The following is a 16,171-nucleotide window of genomic DNA, read 5'->3' as shown; positions in this document are numbered from 1 at the left end:
TGATCTAGTGAATGAGAATTATGTGGAATGTTCAAAGTTTAGGGTGACCTTTTTGTCATGCTGACATTTGTCTTTATGAAACACAATGAAAGCTTAGGTAGGATATAATTGGTTTTGTTTCAGAATGGTCTCAAGGGGTTGAGCATCAGACCAAAATAATATCAGCTATTCTGTTGTGTTCTGCACATTTTTGACACAAAGTAAAGCCAATTAAACACTCTTAATTTGACCTTGGGTAATATTTTGACTTCTGAATGTTTTGTTGAACTCAGACTTTCTCGTAGTCATAATATTAAAACACAACCTTTGTATTTTTTTTGCAAATGTTGAAGCAACAATACAGTCCTGCACATTTATGCTGAGCACAACCCAAAGAAGAACATCCTGAAACATGGGTGAATAGCGTTTTGTGCAAATGTGGTGTCACAGTTTGATAATGCGGGAACATTTCACTTATTTCCCATGCAAATGTGCCTCAGCTCCTTATCACTTTTACACAAAGTACAGCTTGATACATTTCACACATCAGCACATCCTCTGTCCCTGAGGGGGAGACAGCCCTCTCTAACTCTGTTGACCTGTTTGTGTGGGAACATCTGTGAATTTTTAAAGAGGCCTTGTAGATTTACGCTAATTTCAGAAACTACTTGTATTGGATTTAAGAAATTCTTAAAAGACAAATTTGTTGTAAGTCTTGCACATTCTCAGTTAAGCGTGTACATCTCTCTTAAAGGTATAGAGGGAAGAAAAAAAATGGAGCACTTTAACTGTGTGCAGGGAGTAGCCTGTCATCCGTGATAGCCTTTGCCACCTTCGAGCAAGGCCTGTCAAGCACTGCCAGGCAGATGGCCCTGCACGGCCTGTCACTTTGAATTTGAGTACTCGCCTCAAATCAACCACAGAAACATTCACAGAGAAGAAAGAACCATGAAACGGTAAATAAAGGAATGCCACAGTCTAGGAAGCACGTTATTTTCTTTATACTCAGTGGAAAGAAAATGCATTCTGACATCGCAAGTGTACGTTTTGTATGTATTTTAAACCAGAAGGACAGGGCAGGTGTTTGTGTCCCAGTAGGCCCAAATGTTATTTCTATATCCATATTCTTTCTCTAACACCTGTCCTCAATTGTAGTTTGCATGATAGGAGGTCATATCACTTATTTTCCTCCAACCACGCCCGCTATTATTGTGTGCTACCAAAAAGCAAAGGGGAGTGATGATGTTTTAGCCTGTGTTTGTGTGTGTGTGTGGTCATATGGCCAAAAAAAATCTTATGAACCACTGCACAAATTGTTATGAAACTTTCCAAAAGTAATCATTGAAAATGCAACTGTAGTTGTTAATGTTTGGAGTGAACCCAGTTCAAGATTCAAAGTTCTTTGTCATTCGCATCACATGTGGTACATGAGGTGGAATGAAAGTGTGTACTTAAGGTCCCAGTTGCACCCAAAAATAGCAAAAATATAAAGTATGAAAAGAAACAGTATACAAGGAACTAAGATATACACTGATATACACTAAATGATATTCATTCAACCTTTATGTTAAAAGATCTAAGATATACGCTAAACACTAATAATGTTAAATAATAGGAATATTAAATAGCAGCCCGAACATGAGTCTGGAGTGAGTAGATGGGTATGAATACAGTAGCATAAAGGCAAGAGATCAGCAGCATTGATAATCAGCAGCACAGATAAGTCACATATCATCAATTAAAATGGCATTACAGTGAATTTCTCTCTCTTTTTTTTTCTTACCATGATTATCCTGGTTATAGATTTATGAGTCTAACAGCCTCAGGGTAGAAGCTGTTCCTCAGTCTAGTGGTTCTACACTTAATGCACCTCAACCTTCTGCCGGAGGGGAGCGGGGTAAAAAAAGTGTGTGCTGGGTGAGTGAGGTCCTTCATGATGCAGGTGGCCCTCTTCCTGCATCTGGATGCACCTGGATTCAACATGGCTGTCATGGCTAACTGGGCTTGAAAATTCAAATTGCTGTAATTCAGTCAATTTTACAAAGATAAAGCTAAAATATGGTGTGGTACTAGCTGAGACTCATGGCCAAGACATATTCTGACTGTTCATCAGATTGCTCCAGAGCTTTGTTTAAAATGTTTTCATTAACTGTTAGGAGTTAACATTGTTCGTAAAATCTCTTATGAACCTCTGAACAGATTTTAATTTAATGTTCAGTAAATAATACCTGTTGGTACTTCTATAACTGCTTAAATTTTGGAGACAATTCAATTTAAGATGACTGCCACAGCTATCTGACCTTAGAGAACATAACATGGCTGTTAAAATTGTTAAATATTACAGATATTGTGCTAAAATTTATTGTGGTAGTACCTGAAAGTCATTCACAGCACAACTTCCGAGATCATCACATCTTGCAAAATTGAATGAGATTGGGAATAGCATTATTTTCAACGTTTCACCAAAATAAACTTAATAATTTTCTCGACACATAACAATTTTAGTCTAAAATTGGCACGACATGCAAGCGACATATACGTTCCTTCAAGGAAAAGTAGGTCTTTTAATTTGATCCGTCTTTGTACTTTGTGAAACGGATGTTCAAGATCCAAAAGCTTATTCTGAGCTTCAAAGAATTTCTTAAGTCGTTGAGTCTTGCCATCCGGCACATCTGCCACCATCTATAGAGGAAACAACGTCTCTACGGTCATGTTCTGTTGTGACTTATGTGGGTCATTAATGCCCTGCGGAACAACATGCCCAGTCCTGAAGTGGAGGTGTGCACATGTCAGGCTGCATTTAGCAAGGGCACCATGATTAACAAGGTTTGTGCTCTTGTTATTACAGAGAAAATCCAGAGGAAAAAGAAAGTGTTGAACTGTTAAATAAAAGATGGATGAAGCAAGCTGTTTACTACAGTGAGGGGAAACAAAAGGTGGCAGCAGGGGCAGCCGGTTTTAGAGTGTGGCGCTAACAATCTAATAATCTGCATGCTGCACTAATATTAAACAACCAGGAGTTGTTTGCTTAATTTCAGTGTGATTATGTTTATGGAAATACACGAGCAGCAGCTGTTCCACATGTGCATACTCATTCATCACTTACACAGCAAAGTGCCATGTGGAATTAGGTATTCCTTGGGTGGCTATTATTCCAGACTTTATTTAGATGTATTTATTTATTTGTTTGTTTGTTGGGCAGCACAACTGGTAGTTACTGCCTCTCAGCAAGCAGGTTACTCTGGTTCAAATCCCGATCCGGGGGGGTCTTTCTGGGTGGTGTTTGTATGTTCTCTCAATGCATGAATGGGTTTTCTGCAGGTACTCCAGTTTCCTCCCACAGACCAAAAACATGCATGTTAGGCTGATTGGTAACTCTAAATTGTCCCTGAGTGTGAGTGAATGGTTGTTTGTCTCGTTTGTCTCTATGTGTCCCTGTGATGGACTGGAGACCTGTTCAGGGTGTCCCCTACCTCTCGCACAGTGATGGCTGGACATGGACAAGAAGCGAATAAAAGATAATGGATGGATTGATTTGTTTGTTTTTAAGATTAAACAGGAATTTAACAGTCATTAATAGTGTCTGCTACAAGCCCAAAAAAAATCGTACAATTTCAATCTTCTGGAAGTTTCTACTGCCAAATTCTATGTTCAAAAGCATATTTTAATATTAACTTATTATTAAAAATCCCAAATCATATTAGTTTGTATTGTACCAAAATCATGCAGTAAAGTAATCGTTTTAATTTAATTAACAATGTAGAGATATGCCCCTCTGAAACAGAATTAGAGGCGACAATATCTACATCAAGTGAAAACCAAATAAAAGAACGATGACCAATGTTTAATATATGAAAGAACAAGCAAATTAGATGTAAACTTGATAAATGAAAAATACTGTCAAGTTGACTGGCTGTGGTGGAGGGCTAAAACCACCCTTTGTCCCTTTGTGTAACCATAAAATAAGTCGTAGCGATCAAATGGTCAACTTGCATCAGGTAAATTCAGTTGTAGTTTAGGTCACATTAATAATTTGTTGCTTGTTCATTGATTGTGTGTAAGTGTGCTCTGTGTGTGTCTGTTAGCACGGGTGCACATGCATTGAAACTGGAGCCCAATGTGGAAGGGAAGCCGTTATTTCCTAAGCCTCGGGGAAAGGAAGGAAACTATCTTTAGTTACACACACACACACACTGTACTCTTGCTCCTTCATACTGTAGGTCTAGGAATAGACTGGCTTCTGCACATGAACACACCCACCTTTCAGGCCCTATCTATTTTTAAACTCACATCTTCTGCATTCCTCGTCGATTATGGGATGATTGACCACCATGACTAACGTTTTTGCTGCTCAAAATATTTCCAGCGTAGGTGGACCATGGTTTATACATTTGGAACATGTCTCTCATAATTTCTTATATTCATACCACGGGGTTACTAAAAGATCCTGCTGCTCTCTGGCCCTGTCTACTTGTGAACAGGATGGGATTCCCACCTCCTTTTTTTTCTGTTTCTTCCTTTGTGCGTTCTCACGACCAGGCTGAAAAGGACGTCTCAGTTCAGTTGTCCCACATCCATGCCAGTTCGTTGTAAACTCCCAACATCCACACAGGAGCTGCTCCACTTTTATTATTCTGCCTTTCTTATTGTTGTTCTTTTGTCCATCAACATTTTTGAAGATGCTGGGGCAGGAATTAGATGGACGCACAAATTAAGATGGGTAATTACTGTCACTGAAGCATGTGTGGGGAGAATAGTGGGAAGAGATGTGTGTGGGTGTATGTGCACACGCGTGTGTGTTTGCATATGCTTGTGTGGGAGAGTGCTCCAACAAAAGGCCTAAAAATAGTAGGAATGTGCCCATGTGACATATTGAGGCTAAAAGCTTGTGAATAATTTGCCTAATGCAACACATTCCCTCTTCCTAAGATCTGTCATGCAAATGTGCTCCCGCTGGTAACCTATGGTGTCCAGCAACTTGGAGAGGGGAGGGGGGGGGTGGAGAACAGTCTGTTCCGTTACCCCATTTGGGTGGTAGTGAGATATCACATTTGTATGTCATTTTGTGAACAGATAGCTCTTGTGCTGACTTATTTTTTAAGGAGTTTTATCAGAACTAGTCATTTGCCTGAATCCAAAAGACGTTAAGTTCAAGCGTTATTTCCATGTTAAATTGAAAGGGACACTTGTGAACATTTCAATTTTTTTTGTGCTGTATTTGTTTTTAAGTTCACTTCCTCATATAATATTCCTTTTTGATTCTTTGCATTGACAAATTTAACTTACTGAACCACGTTTTGGGAACTAAAAATGAAAGCTGATTATAGTTTATGTTTGTAAAGTAGCTTCAAGAGCTATTTGGTTGCACGTGATGGAAGTTATTTTCAAATTTTAAGTAAAATAAATGAAGGGAAAAGAGTTTTAACATGGCATTAAAGCTGCTTTTTAAAATGCGATATGTTGCTTTTATGTCATGAATCAAATTACGTTAAAAATATTCAATTTTTTAAATACATGCCAATTGTGGTTTGAACTTGTGAAAATGATGGGTTGTTAAAAATCAAGCTTTTCCAGCCAGCACCTCCACCTCTGTGTAAACATCATAATAACAAATGCTCAGTCGTTTAATTGCTTTTCTTCTAGAGTAGATGGTGGTAATAAAATCTCTTTAAAAGGAGATAAAACCCCTCAGCTTCATTTGCTTTGTGCACACTTCACTTGCTTCAGGAGACGAGTGTAGATGAGTATAGGTATTCACAGCAGGAAGGAGGACCACTACCATTTTATGAAAGCAGTTTAGGTAAAAAACAACAACTTTTTTTAATGGTTTTTTTTTATTATTATTTTTAGGTTCCATATTGAGATGATTTAGCTAATTTTGCTAACAGGCTCGTTTTCATATTAGAGCTCCTCCATATCAATTCTTATTTTCAAGTTTCTGCACTGATTTAGGCTGAATTCCAAACAAATTATTATATCATTAAACGTGCTCTCATCCTGTTTATGTATAAATGATGACACACCAAAAACTAAAATATATTGAGATTTGTGAACAGTTTTGACTTTGGGACGATCCTGACATTGTCCGAAAGATCATGGATACTCGTTTCACTTGTGTGTGCGTGTTTACGTTTCTGTTAGCAAAATATCTTATGAACCACTAGACAAGTTAAAAAAAAATTAAAAAAAGGAAAAGTAATCTGGTACAAATTGGCAGCCACTTGTTGGAGTCAACTCTCTTTGCCTGTTAGTAAAATATTTCTGGAACCACTAAACTGATTTCAATGAAACTTTCACAAGTGACTTCCTGTTGGAGTGGATCTAATTCAAGGTTACAGCTCATCATCATTATGCAACACTAAAAAAAAGCCTTTACATTTGTCAATTTTTCAACTATTGAGCTAAATTTTATGTGTTAGAAGCTGAGAGTCAGTCACAACACATGCTCCAAGTCATTTTACAATATTGCAATGAGATTGTGCATATTGTTATTTTTAAGACTTGACTAAAATCTCTCCGTCTTTTCTCAACATTAGATGCTCTTGGTTTAAAACTCTTACATAAACCTAGCATTCAAATAATGCTATTACTTTATTGTGTGAATGTTTATGAAGCATTCACACTGTTGTGTTCCATTTCTCTTCTGTACGTTTTTCGGCATCTTTCTTGTTCTATCGTTTTTGTGCTATTTCAACAAATCGTATCAAAACGTTCAGCTCTTTCAGGACAATCCTGCTGTGACTTGATATTGGTGCAACTTCAGTTTTTTGAAATTTTTAGTCTTCCATTTTTTTTCTCATAGAAACTGAATTGAGCTCATTTTACATCCTTCACATCTTTAGATCTGTTTACAACCTTTTACAGCTCCTTTCACATTTTGTTCTGGTTCAGCTTCTTTCAGCTTCCTTCTGCAAATTTAAACTGCTTTCAGCCATTTTCAGCTGTTTTTCAGCTGTTTTGTGCTCCTTTTATTATTTCTGCTAACCACAACATTTTTGTGCGTCTTCTAACTTCTTTCTGCTAATTTCAGCTTGTTATGCTCCTTTCAGCTTATTTATGCACGTTTCAACCTCTTCTGCTATTTCAGCTACTATTTAGCTTGTATGCTAATTTTAGCTTTTTCAGCTTATTCCACATTATTTGCACTCTTTTCAACTTTTAAGTAAGTGCCTACTTCAGCAAAAATGTGTTTTCTCCACTTCTGGTGATTTAAGCCTCTTTCTGCCTTTTTACATACTTTTCAGCTGTTTTTGCTTATTTCGACTTTTTCAGATAATTTTCACTATTTTGTGCTCATGTCTGCTTCTTTCAGCCTAATTGATTTCTTTATGGTAATTTCAGCTTATACTCCTTTAAGTTTTTTTTTCTGCTAGTTTCAGCTTTTTATACTCTTTCAGCTACTATTTAGCTCTTTGATTATGTTTTTAGCTTTTTCAGGTAATTCCACTTTTTTTGCTCATTTCAGCTCTTTCCGCTTCCTTGTGGTAGTTTAAACTTCTTTCTACCTTTTCAGCTACTTTTCAGTTCTTTTTTTTTTTTGCTAATTTCAGCCTTTTTAAGCTAATGTTCTATTTTTTGCACCCACTTCTATTCGTTTAAACCTAATTCTGAAAATATGTGTTCTTCCTGCTTTCTTCTGCTAAATTAGTCTCGTTCTTCCATTTCAGCTACATTTCAGAATGTTTTAGCCTATTTCAGCTGCTTTTCAGCAAGTTCTTTTACAATAAGCATTCACACTGCATTTTCACAGGAAATGCAATTTCTCTAATTTTATGTCTTTCATTTTATCTGAAAAAATTAAAAAAATAAAAAATACCATGTGTAATTCAAGCTATCTGTTCAGTTAGACGTGCTTCTAACCTGCAAATTTATAATCGACTGCTATTCCGTGAGATGGTGGCGCCTTTGTACAATTCAGAAACGTGTTTGTGCTAACATGTATGCCTATTTTGTTATGCTGAAACTTACAAAGAAAGCTTACCACTGTGCATGAGCGTCAATATTTACTAAAAGGATTTCAGGCCACATGCCTGAAATCCATGCCATTTTGTCAAGAATTCTTTCATAAAATAACTGGATCTGCTGTGAACAAAATATTTTTGTACAAGTAATAAAAAAAAACACCAGAGCATGTTTGCTGTTTGTGTTAGAAACCTGTGGTTTAAAAGTCCATCTGTCTGTCGAACCAGCCACCAAACCATTTTTAACCCACCTTTTCCTCTCCATGTCATGGGTCAGCTGGTGTCTATCTATCCAGCAGTCACTGTTCAAGAGACGTGGTGCACCCTGGACAGGTCGCAAGTCCATCACAGGGATACATAGAGAGACAAACAAACAGCCATTTACACTCTCACTCACTCCCGGCGACAAAACCGAGGAGTAAACCCATGTGTGTACAGGAAGAATATGTAAACTCCACCCTGAAAGGCACCAAGCCGGTGGTGGTCCTACGACTTTCTCATTGAGAGGCCCCCGCTCTAACCACTGCATCACCGTGCTGCCCTGGTCTAAAGTATTTTCTTTAAAATGTGTATTCATTAAATAATCAGCTCATACAAAATCTCAGTGAGTGTGTGTGTATGCGTGTGTGTCGAAGAAAGTTCAGTCCTCTATTATTTAAAGCTACTACAAGAGTGAATGCAAGTTTGCACTTGCTTGCTCACTCTTTCTCTACCAACTCACTTTGTTTTTAGAGTGAAGCGAAATGCGTGGGTTGACAACAAGACGAGCCAGTTTACTGTAAACCCTGTAATAAAAGTCATAATAAAAGTTGTAAAAAAGTTGTTTTTATTTGATTGATCAATGTCCTAAAGCAAGGCATGGTAAACTTGGCTGAAAAGCAGTGAGGTTAAACACGCTTCGAGCACAAAACACTCAACACCTATGGATAGAGAAGGGAAACTGAAAGCCAAGCAGGCGGACAGAAAGAGGTGGGGGGAATGATAGGGGAGAGGAGGACGTTGAGTGCCAGTCCTGGTAAGTTTTTGCGGAGGTGGAGGTAGACGGAAAGCAGTTGGCTGTTTAGACAGAATGATAACACAGGCTGGCTGACAGAATGCCTGATAAGCAGGCTGAATGTTAGATTTAGCACGGTTGCTGTGAAGTGAGTGAACCAGGCTAAAGGGACGGACATATGTGTAAAACTGAAGACACGACGCTCAGAACTCGTCAGATCATAACCGATGTAATTGTTCATAACCTTTCCACAAAACCCTACCTCAAAAGATCAAAATTACCCCTTTAAAATAATCTAGCATTCATATCATTGTGCCAATGTTCTATCAATAGACTTTTGTCTGACGTTGGCTTTTGTTATGTATTTACTCAACAGTGCTGATGTAATTTTGGGAACATTCTGGGAACCTGTCAGTTATATTCTGATGACTTGGCCTTTATGGGCAACAAGTCACGCTTCATTGCTGACAATATATATCCAAATAAACACATATAACAGATATCTATTCCAAGGTTGTTCTGGTTAATGTGTTGGTTATTTTGTGAGTTTAGATACATCTAAAAAAAAAAAAAAACTTTTTAAATGTTTTTAACGTTCTGTGTCAGTGCTCACCTAATATGCAGTTGTAATGCAAGCAGTCCAAGCATGCTTGATTGTGAAAACTGGTTCATGCATTTGTCACGTCTAGACTGGACTATTGCAATGGTTTGTTATCTGGGTGTCCAAAAACTTGTTTAAAATGTCTTCAATTGATCCAAAATGCTGCTTCCAGAGTCTTAACTGGAATTAGTAGAAGAGATCATATATCCCCAGTTTAAATTCTCTCCATTGGCTCCATGTCAAATTCAGAATAGAATTCAAAATCTTACTTCTAACCTACAAAGCTCTCAACAACCTAGCTCCATCTTATATTACAGATCTTATTGTTCCATATTTGCCTAACCGAGCACTTCGCTTTCAGACTGCAGGTTTACTTGCAGTTCCTAGAGTTTCCAAAAGCAGAATGGCAGGAAGATCTTTCAGTTATCAGACTCCTCTCTCGTGGAACCAACTTCCAGTTTCTGTCCGTGAGGCTGACACATTGTCCAGTTTTAAGACTGGGATTAAAACTTTCCTTTTTGATGAATCCTATAGTTAGTGTTGGCTTGTTATGCTGCTATAGGTTTAGACAACTGGAGGACAAACTGACCTCATTTCTTAAAATGAACGTGTGATTCTCGACCTGCCACTGTGTATCTGTTCCTCTCAAACCCAGCCGGTGGAAGCAGATGTCCACTTGTCCTGAGCCTGGTTCTGCTGGAGGTTTCTTCCTCATGAGGGAGTTTTTCCTGTTTCCACTGTCGCCTTCATGCTTGTTCAAGATGAGAGTTCTGTGATGGAGTTAAGCTCAAAGCAGTCTGCTCCTCAGATAATGTTATTAACTTATTTTTATATATACAATATGAATGTTTCTGTTCAGGTCCCTGAGATGACTTGTGTTGTGACTTGGTGCTATATAAATAAATTGAACTGAATTGAAATTGAAATTTGATTGTTCAGTTTCACTAAACATTCTAAAGAACCATTAATGGAACGGAGAGCTTCTGTACTAAATTATCTTTAGTTTGGCTGTTTTTATTTGTTTGCAGACATCTTTTTTTAACAAAACAATCTTTTTTCCTTGTTACAGGTAAACCCCAGTGTATTGAAAACTCAGAGCGGGTACAGCTGTCTGGGGCCTACAATGTTCGGAAAGGGAAACTCCAGTTGCCAGTCAACCGCTGGACCAAACGGCAGGTCATCCTCTGCGGGACCTGCCTCATTGTCTCCTCCATCAAAGAGAGCCAGATCGGGAAGATGCACATCCTCCCTCTCATCGGTGGAAAAGTATGTAAAAAGAAAACACACAACTGAAGAATGACATGTCACAAAACCTAATTTTCCCTGTTCATATTCAACCTTTACAGACTAGTCTCAATGAGCCACAAGGACTGACCATATGCATTATATAAAAGTTCTTTAACTTGTGTTCTGCATCATAAAGCCATAATGTCGTATTACCAGTACACAGACTTAATAGGTCATATTTTAACCCTCAGGACACGTGTCCATGTGTACTAACACACGTCACTTTAAATAACCGTTTGTCCTTTACTTTGTGTTTGAACATTGATGCTGCCTGCTTTGTTTGTTTTCGTTTAAATGCAGATAGTAGAAAAATGATAAATGCAAATGCAGATTTTTTTTTTTTTTTGCTTTTAGCAGGAATGTTTTGTTTATTTCTAATCTGAAGTCATCACACACTTTTAATTTTATGTGTAATGGAGCTTTTTATTTTTTTATCTAGCTAACTGAGAGTCTGTCTTGCTTCATTTGACCTTTATCTGTTGACTGATTTATGTGCATGTGTGCAAAATAAGCTCCAAGGGGTTTGTGGGAAAAGCATTATCTACTTGCATGCCTGGCACAAAGGACACTCTACCACACCCAGTTTCCAAACATTTCACACACCGCACGTGGTCACACATGTGTGTGTTTGTATGGGGTGAACTTGTGTGCTGGTGTTCTATTTAATCTCCATAACTGATCAGTTATTCACAGAGAAATGCTGGAGTGTGTGACTATGAATATTTAAAAAATGCTGTTTCGCCCATATTTGTCGCTGCTCATGTCACACACGTGCATTTATCATATGATCGTGTATGCCTTGCATATTTTTCATAGCTGCACTGGTGACTGAATGTCTTTACCCTGTTGACATTTAGTGGCTCCACTGAAACAACTTAATATAATCTCTTGGGGCATCTCTGTCAGCTTTGCCTCTCTTGTTTTATTTACCATTATTTTTGGATGTTGTCTGTTTGGTATTTTTATTTCTATTCTGCCCATGGTCAAATATGTCAGAATTTCAAACTACGACGTCACTCTTGTGTGTGCCTCGTTGCAGGTGGAGGAGGTGAAGAAGCACAATCACTGTTTGGCCTTCAGCTCAGCAGGGCCTCAAAGTCAAACCTACTACGTCAGCTTTGACAGCTTCACAGAGCACCTGCGCTGGCACAGACACGCTGCCAAGGTATTGTCTGTTTGTGAGAGAGTTCGAAAAGTAAGGAAGAACAAAAACATCTGGTTATTTGACACTTCTTGATTGTCAGTTGCATGTTCAGTTCTACACACATTGTGGCCACTGCTGTGTGACTAACAGGGCAGAAAACTGCAGATAAGTTTGCCAAGAAAAGATTGTGAGCACATAAACAAGAGTCATTCATTCCCTGAATGTGACTTGATGTTAAAATGAAGACAAAAACATTATCCAATTAAACTTATGACATACAAACTGCAGTAATGTTTAAGACTTTTTTGAACTTAAGTAGTATGATTGTTTTTGCAAACTTGTTGATCCTTGAAGAGCCAGTTTCTTTAAGTAAAGGCCTGGAAAATATAGCTTCTGTGAGATTATAACTTTTAGGAAGTGCATTAAAAGTACACAAAGTTAAACTATGCTACATAGAATTTTTTAAGATTCCACATGTTTATCAGTTCAAAATAGGATAAAAGGAACACATTTGGGTCTTTTACTTTAAACTTTTTGGCTTCTTAGCTGGGGAGATACCAACAAAAGGGCAGCATGCTGTCTTTAAAAACTTAGAAAGAAAAAAAAACGTTCAACAGCTTTAAAAATGTCTACATGGTAACATATAACTTAAGTATCCACTATTAAAATAAAACTACCTAAAGTAGATACTGTTAAAGCAAGGCCATTAAAATGTTACTTCCAAAATCCATCCATCCATCCACTGTCTTTACCAGCTTCTTCCTTTTCGGGTCGTGGGGGTCACTAGTGCCCATGTCCAGCAGTCACTGTGCGAGAGGCGGGGGACACCCTGAACAGGTCTCCAGGCAGTCCATCACAGAGACACATAGAGACAAATGAGACAAACAACCATTCACTCACTCATTCACACCTAGGGACAATTTAGTTACCAATCAGCCTAACATGCATGTTTTTGGTCTGTGGGAGGAAATTGGAGTACCTGGAGAAAACCCACGCATGCACGGAGAGAACATGCAAATTCCACCCAGAAAGGCCCCCGGACCAGGATTTGATTTATTTGATTTATTTATACAGGTTAGTCTCATTGAGCCTCGAGGACTCATTTACAAGAGAAGCCTGTTTTTAACAAAGAATGATGACAACAGTAGATAATCTTAAAAGAAGGCATATAAATTGAAAAAAAACAATAAATGGAAGAAAATTGTGAAAAAAAAAAAAAGCTACATTATAAAGCGAAATAAAATACTACAAACAGGAACATGTCTGCATTGGTTTTTGCCATGAACTTAGCAGTTGTTTGAAGCCAAGGTCGAGAGCTTCAGATCTTTTGGCAAGGTGTTCCAGGAAACAGGAGCGGAGTAGTAGAAGGCCCTTTTGCCTAGTTCAGTCTGCACTGAGGGAACACTGCAGGTAATAATGTCCTAAGAGTGCACGCTCTATAGCTGCACTCATGCAATGACATGTAGGAGGAGATGTATGAAGGCAGCAGACCAAGAAGTGATTTAAAGATGAAAATGGACCAGTGAGAGAGTCTCTATGAAGTTAATGATGACCAGTTAACCAGTGAATACAAGGTGCAGTGGTGGGTACGGTAGTTACAGCCAGTTGTGAATATTAGCACTCCATGATGGACAGCGTACAACATCTGTAGGGTGCTTTCAGGAGCGTTCATGTAAATAATGTCACAGTATTCAATGGAGGGAAGGAAAGTTGCAGTTACAACGTGTTTCCTAGCATTCAGAGTTAGACAAAATCTATTTCTGAAAGAGAAACCCAGTTTTTCATTCAGTTTCTTTAGATGCAAATTGACCAAGATACCCAAGTATTTTCAGGAATCAAAAAACTCAATAGGGACACCATTCAAAGATAAAATCGAGGGAAGAACTGCTGGGACCGACTCCCTGTTTGAAAATAACATCCCTTTGCTTTTGTCTGCGTTTAGTACAAGTTTGAGATGGAACAAATCTGACTGGATGATGTCAAAAGCAGATTGCAAAAGCTGGAAAACCTTAGCAACTTTTTTAGCTCGACAGTAAACAACTGTATCATCAGCATAGAAATGTAAGGATGCATCAGGGATGCTCTGACCTACATTACCTATGTAGATTGTGAAAATGGTGGGGCCTAAGACAGGACCTTGTGGTACACCATTGTTAGCAGTTAAATAACTGGAAGAAGTACCATTAAGTTTAACACATTGGTCAAGGTTTTCTTTGTCATTCGCATCTCATGTGGTACATGAGGTGGAACGAAATTGTGTGCACAGGGTCCCAGTTACATCCAGCAAAGTATAAATTGTAAAAGAAAAACAGTAATAAGATCTAAGATATGAACTAAGAAATATGCTAAACTAAGAAAAACGCTAACACTTAATAGCGCAAAGCCAATACGCTGAACAACAGTACCATGGCTGCTGTTGCCTCGGATCTGAAAGATAGTTAGTGAACCAACCAATAGTGTGATCGGAGAAACCAGTTTCTGAGAGCTCATGACTTAAGATATCATGATCCACAGTGTCAAAAGCTTTAGACAGGTCTAAGTAAAGTGCAGCACAATAATACTTAGCATCCAGTGCTTCAACAACATCATTAAAAATCTTTATCGAAGCAGTCATTGTGCTGTGATAATAATAAATAAACAAATACACAAAAACTCATCCCTGATAACAACAACAAAACACTTTTTGCTTATCTCAACTGAACCTATGACTTTCTGCTTGTTGTGTACATTTTTAGGGTCATTCTGTGGGAACATGAAAATTAAAATGGAACAAAAGAAATTGTGAAACGTGGTAAAGACAACATTATGGTTTGGGCGAGTTTTGCTGTCTCAGCACTTTGAAGCCTAGATATTACTGAGTGATGAATACATTTTATGACATTTCACAGGAGGATTTCAGGGCTGCAGTTCATTACCTGGAGGTAATATAAAATTATGAGATGCAAAAACAAAATAGCACTTGGGGTTAGTGGGAGGCGGGGTAATAGTTGTTTTGAATTACCTCAACCCAAACGAGATGTGATATCATGAACCTGGATTGGCCAGAGGAAAACATAATTCAGTTTGTGGGTAGTGAGTTTAGTCAAACTGTGTTTGTTTAAAAGTTGAACTTGGATGAAGATTAGACCTCTTTATCAGAAATCTGATATCTGAAGACAGATCTGTAGTGTGCAAACGGTGTCTCTTGGTGCTCTCACACACATAAACACCACTCATGTCTCTCATTTGAACTCAAGTAGGGCATAGCCAGAAAACCTCTTTTCTAAGTATTAACATGGACATGCGTGTCACCGGCACCCAGAGGGCCACTCAGAATAGAAGCCTGGAAAGAGGCAGCACGTGCTGCAGTGATGACTGCTGAGCCTCAGGCTAGCTCCACTCCGAAAGGCTCAAGTTCACACACTGTAGGGTTTCTTCTTTAAGATGAAGTCGATGTGTATGCCGGTATTTTAGTTTCAGACTGCCGCTCATGTTTCTTAGAGTGCAGCCGAATGTGTCAAAAAACTTCCCTTAGATTGAACAATGTTGAAATGCATAATAATAATAATAATAATAATAATAAGTCTGTATCCGTGTGGGTTTTTCCTTAATGTCTTTTGACTCAAATCATAAAATCGACATTTAATGACATTTGACGCCCTATCATCAGAAAAACTGCTAGTTTTGTGTAGGTAATCCTGTTAAATTCTATTTTTTTATCCATTCTCTATTTTTCACCTTTCCTGTCTTCTTACTCTTCTCTCTTTTCATCCAGATGGTGTCACAGAGAATCAACTCTGTTGATCTGTCCTGCTGCAGTCTCGAACATCTTCCTCCCAACCTCTTCTACAGCCACGACCTCACCCACCTCAACTTTAAACACAACTTCCTGCCTGCAGACCAGCACCTTCAGCAGCTGCAAAGGTACAATTCAGTCATAGGCTAAATGCCAATGGGACCAAAAAAAGAAGGAATTATTGTTTGTTTGTTTCTGGGCTAAATGAACAACCTGAAATATTAAAGCCACTTTGTTCATGGTGAACATGTTTGGGCTTTATACTCACACCCACAGGTATTTCAAATTACCCAGCAATCAACTTGCAAATTACACAAATAGGAGGAAATATTTTAGACCATTTACAAAAAGCATAGATGAGCAAGAGTGGTACGTGTTAAGACAAGAAATAAATAATAAATTACCTCAGTTAGCCAACTTATCTCCTAAG

The 16,171-nt window shown here is 38.2% G+C and overlaps 1 protein-coding gene across 1 annotated transcript in view; it reads left to right on the top strand.

The window, feature by feature from the left end:
• phlpp1 (PH domain and leucine rich repeat protein phosphatase 1) overlaps positions 1-16,171 on the top strand; it is a 62,362-nt gene that overhangs the window by 29,027 nt on the left and 17,164 nt on the right. The window contains exons 2-4 of the mRNA XM_037682189.1: positions 10,605-10,801; positions 11,862-11,987; positions 15,721-15,869. Coding sequence (XP_037538117.1) covers positions 10,605-10,801; positions 11,862-11,987; positions 15,721-15,869 — 472 coding nt within the window. The remainder of the gene's footprint in view (positions 1-10,604; positions 10,802-11,861; positions 11,988-15,720; positions 15,870-16,171) is intronic.

This window comes from Nematolebias whitei, chromosome 9 (assembly GCF_014905685.2).
Source record: "Nematolebias whitei isolate Nwh7 chromosome 9, NemWhi1, whole genome shotgun sequence".
In the NCBI taxonomy this organism is placed as follows: Eukaryota; Metazoa; Chordata; class Actinopteri; order Cyprinodontiformes; family Rivulidae; genus Nematolebias; species Nematolebias whitei.
This window is presented reverse-complemented; position numbering and strand designations above follow the sequence as displayed.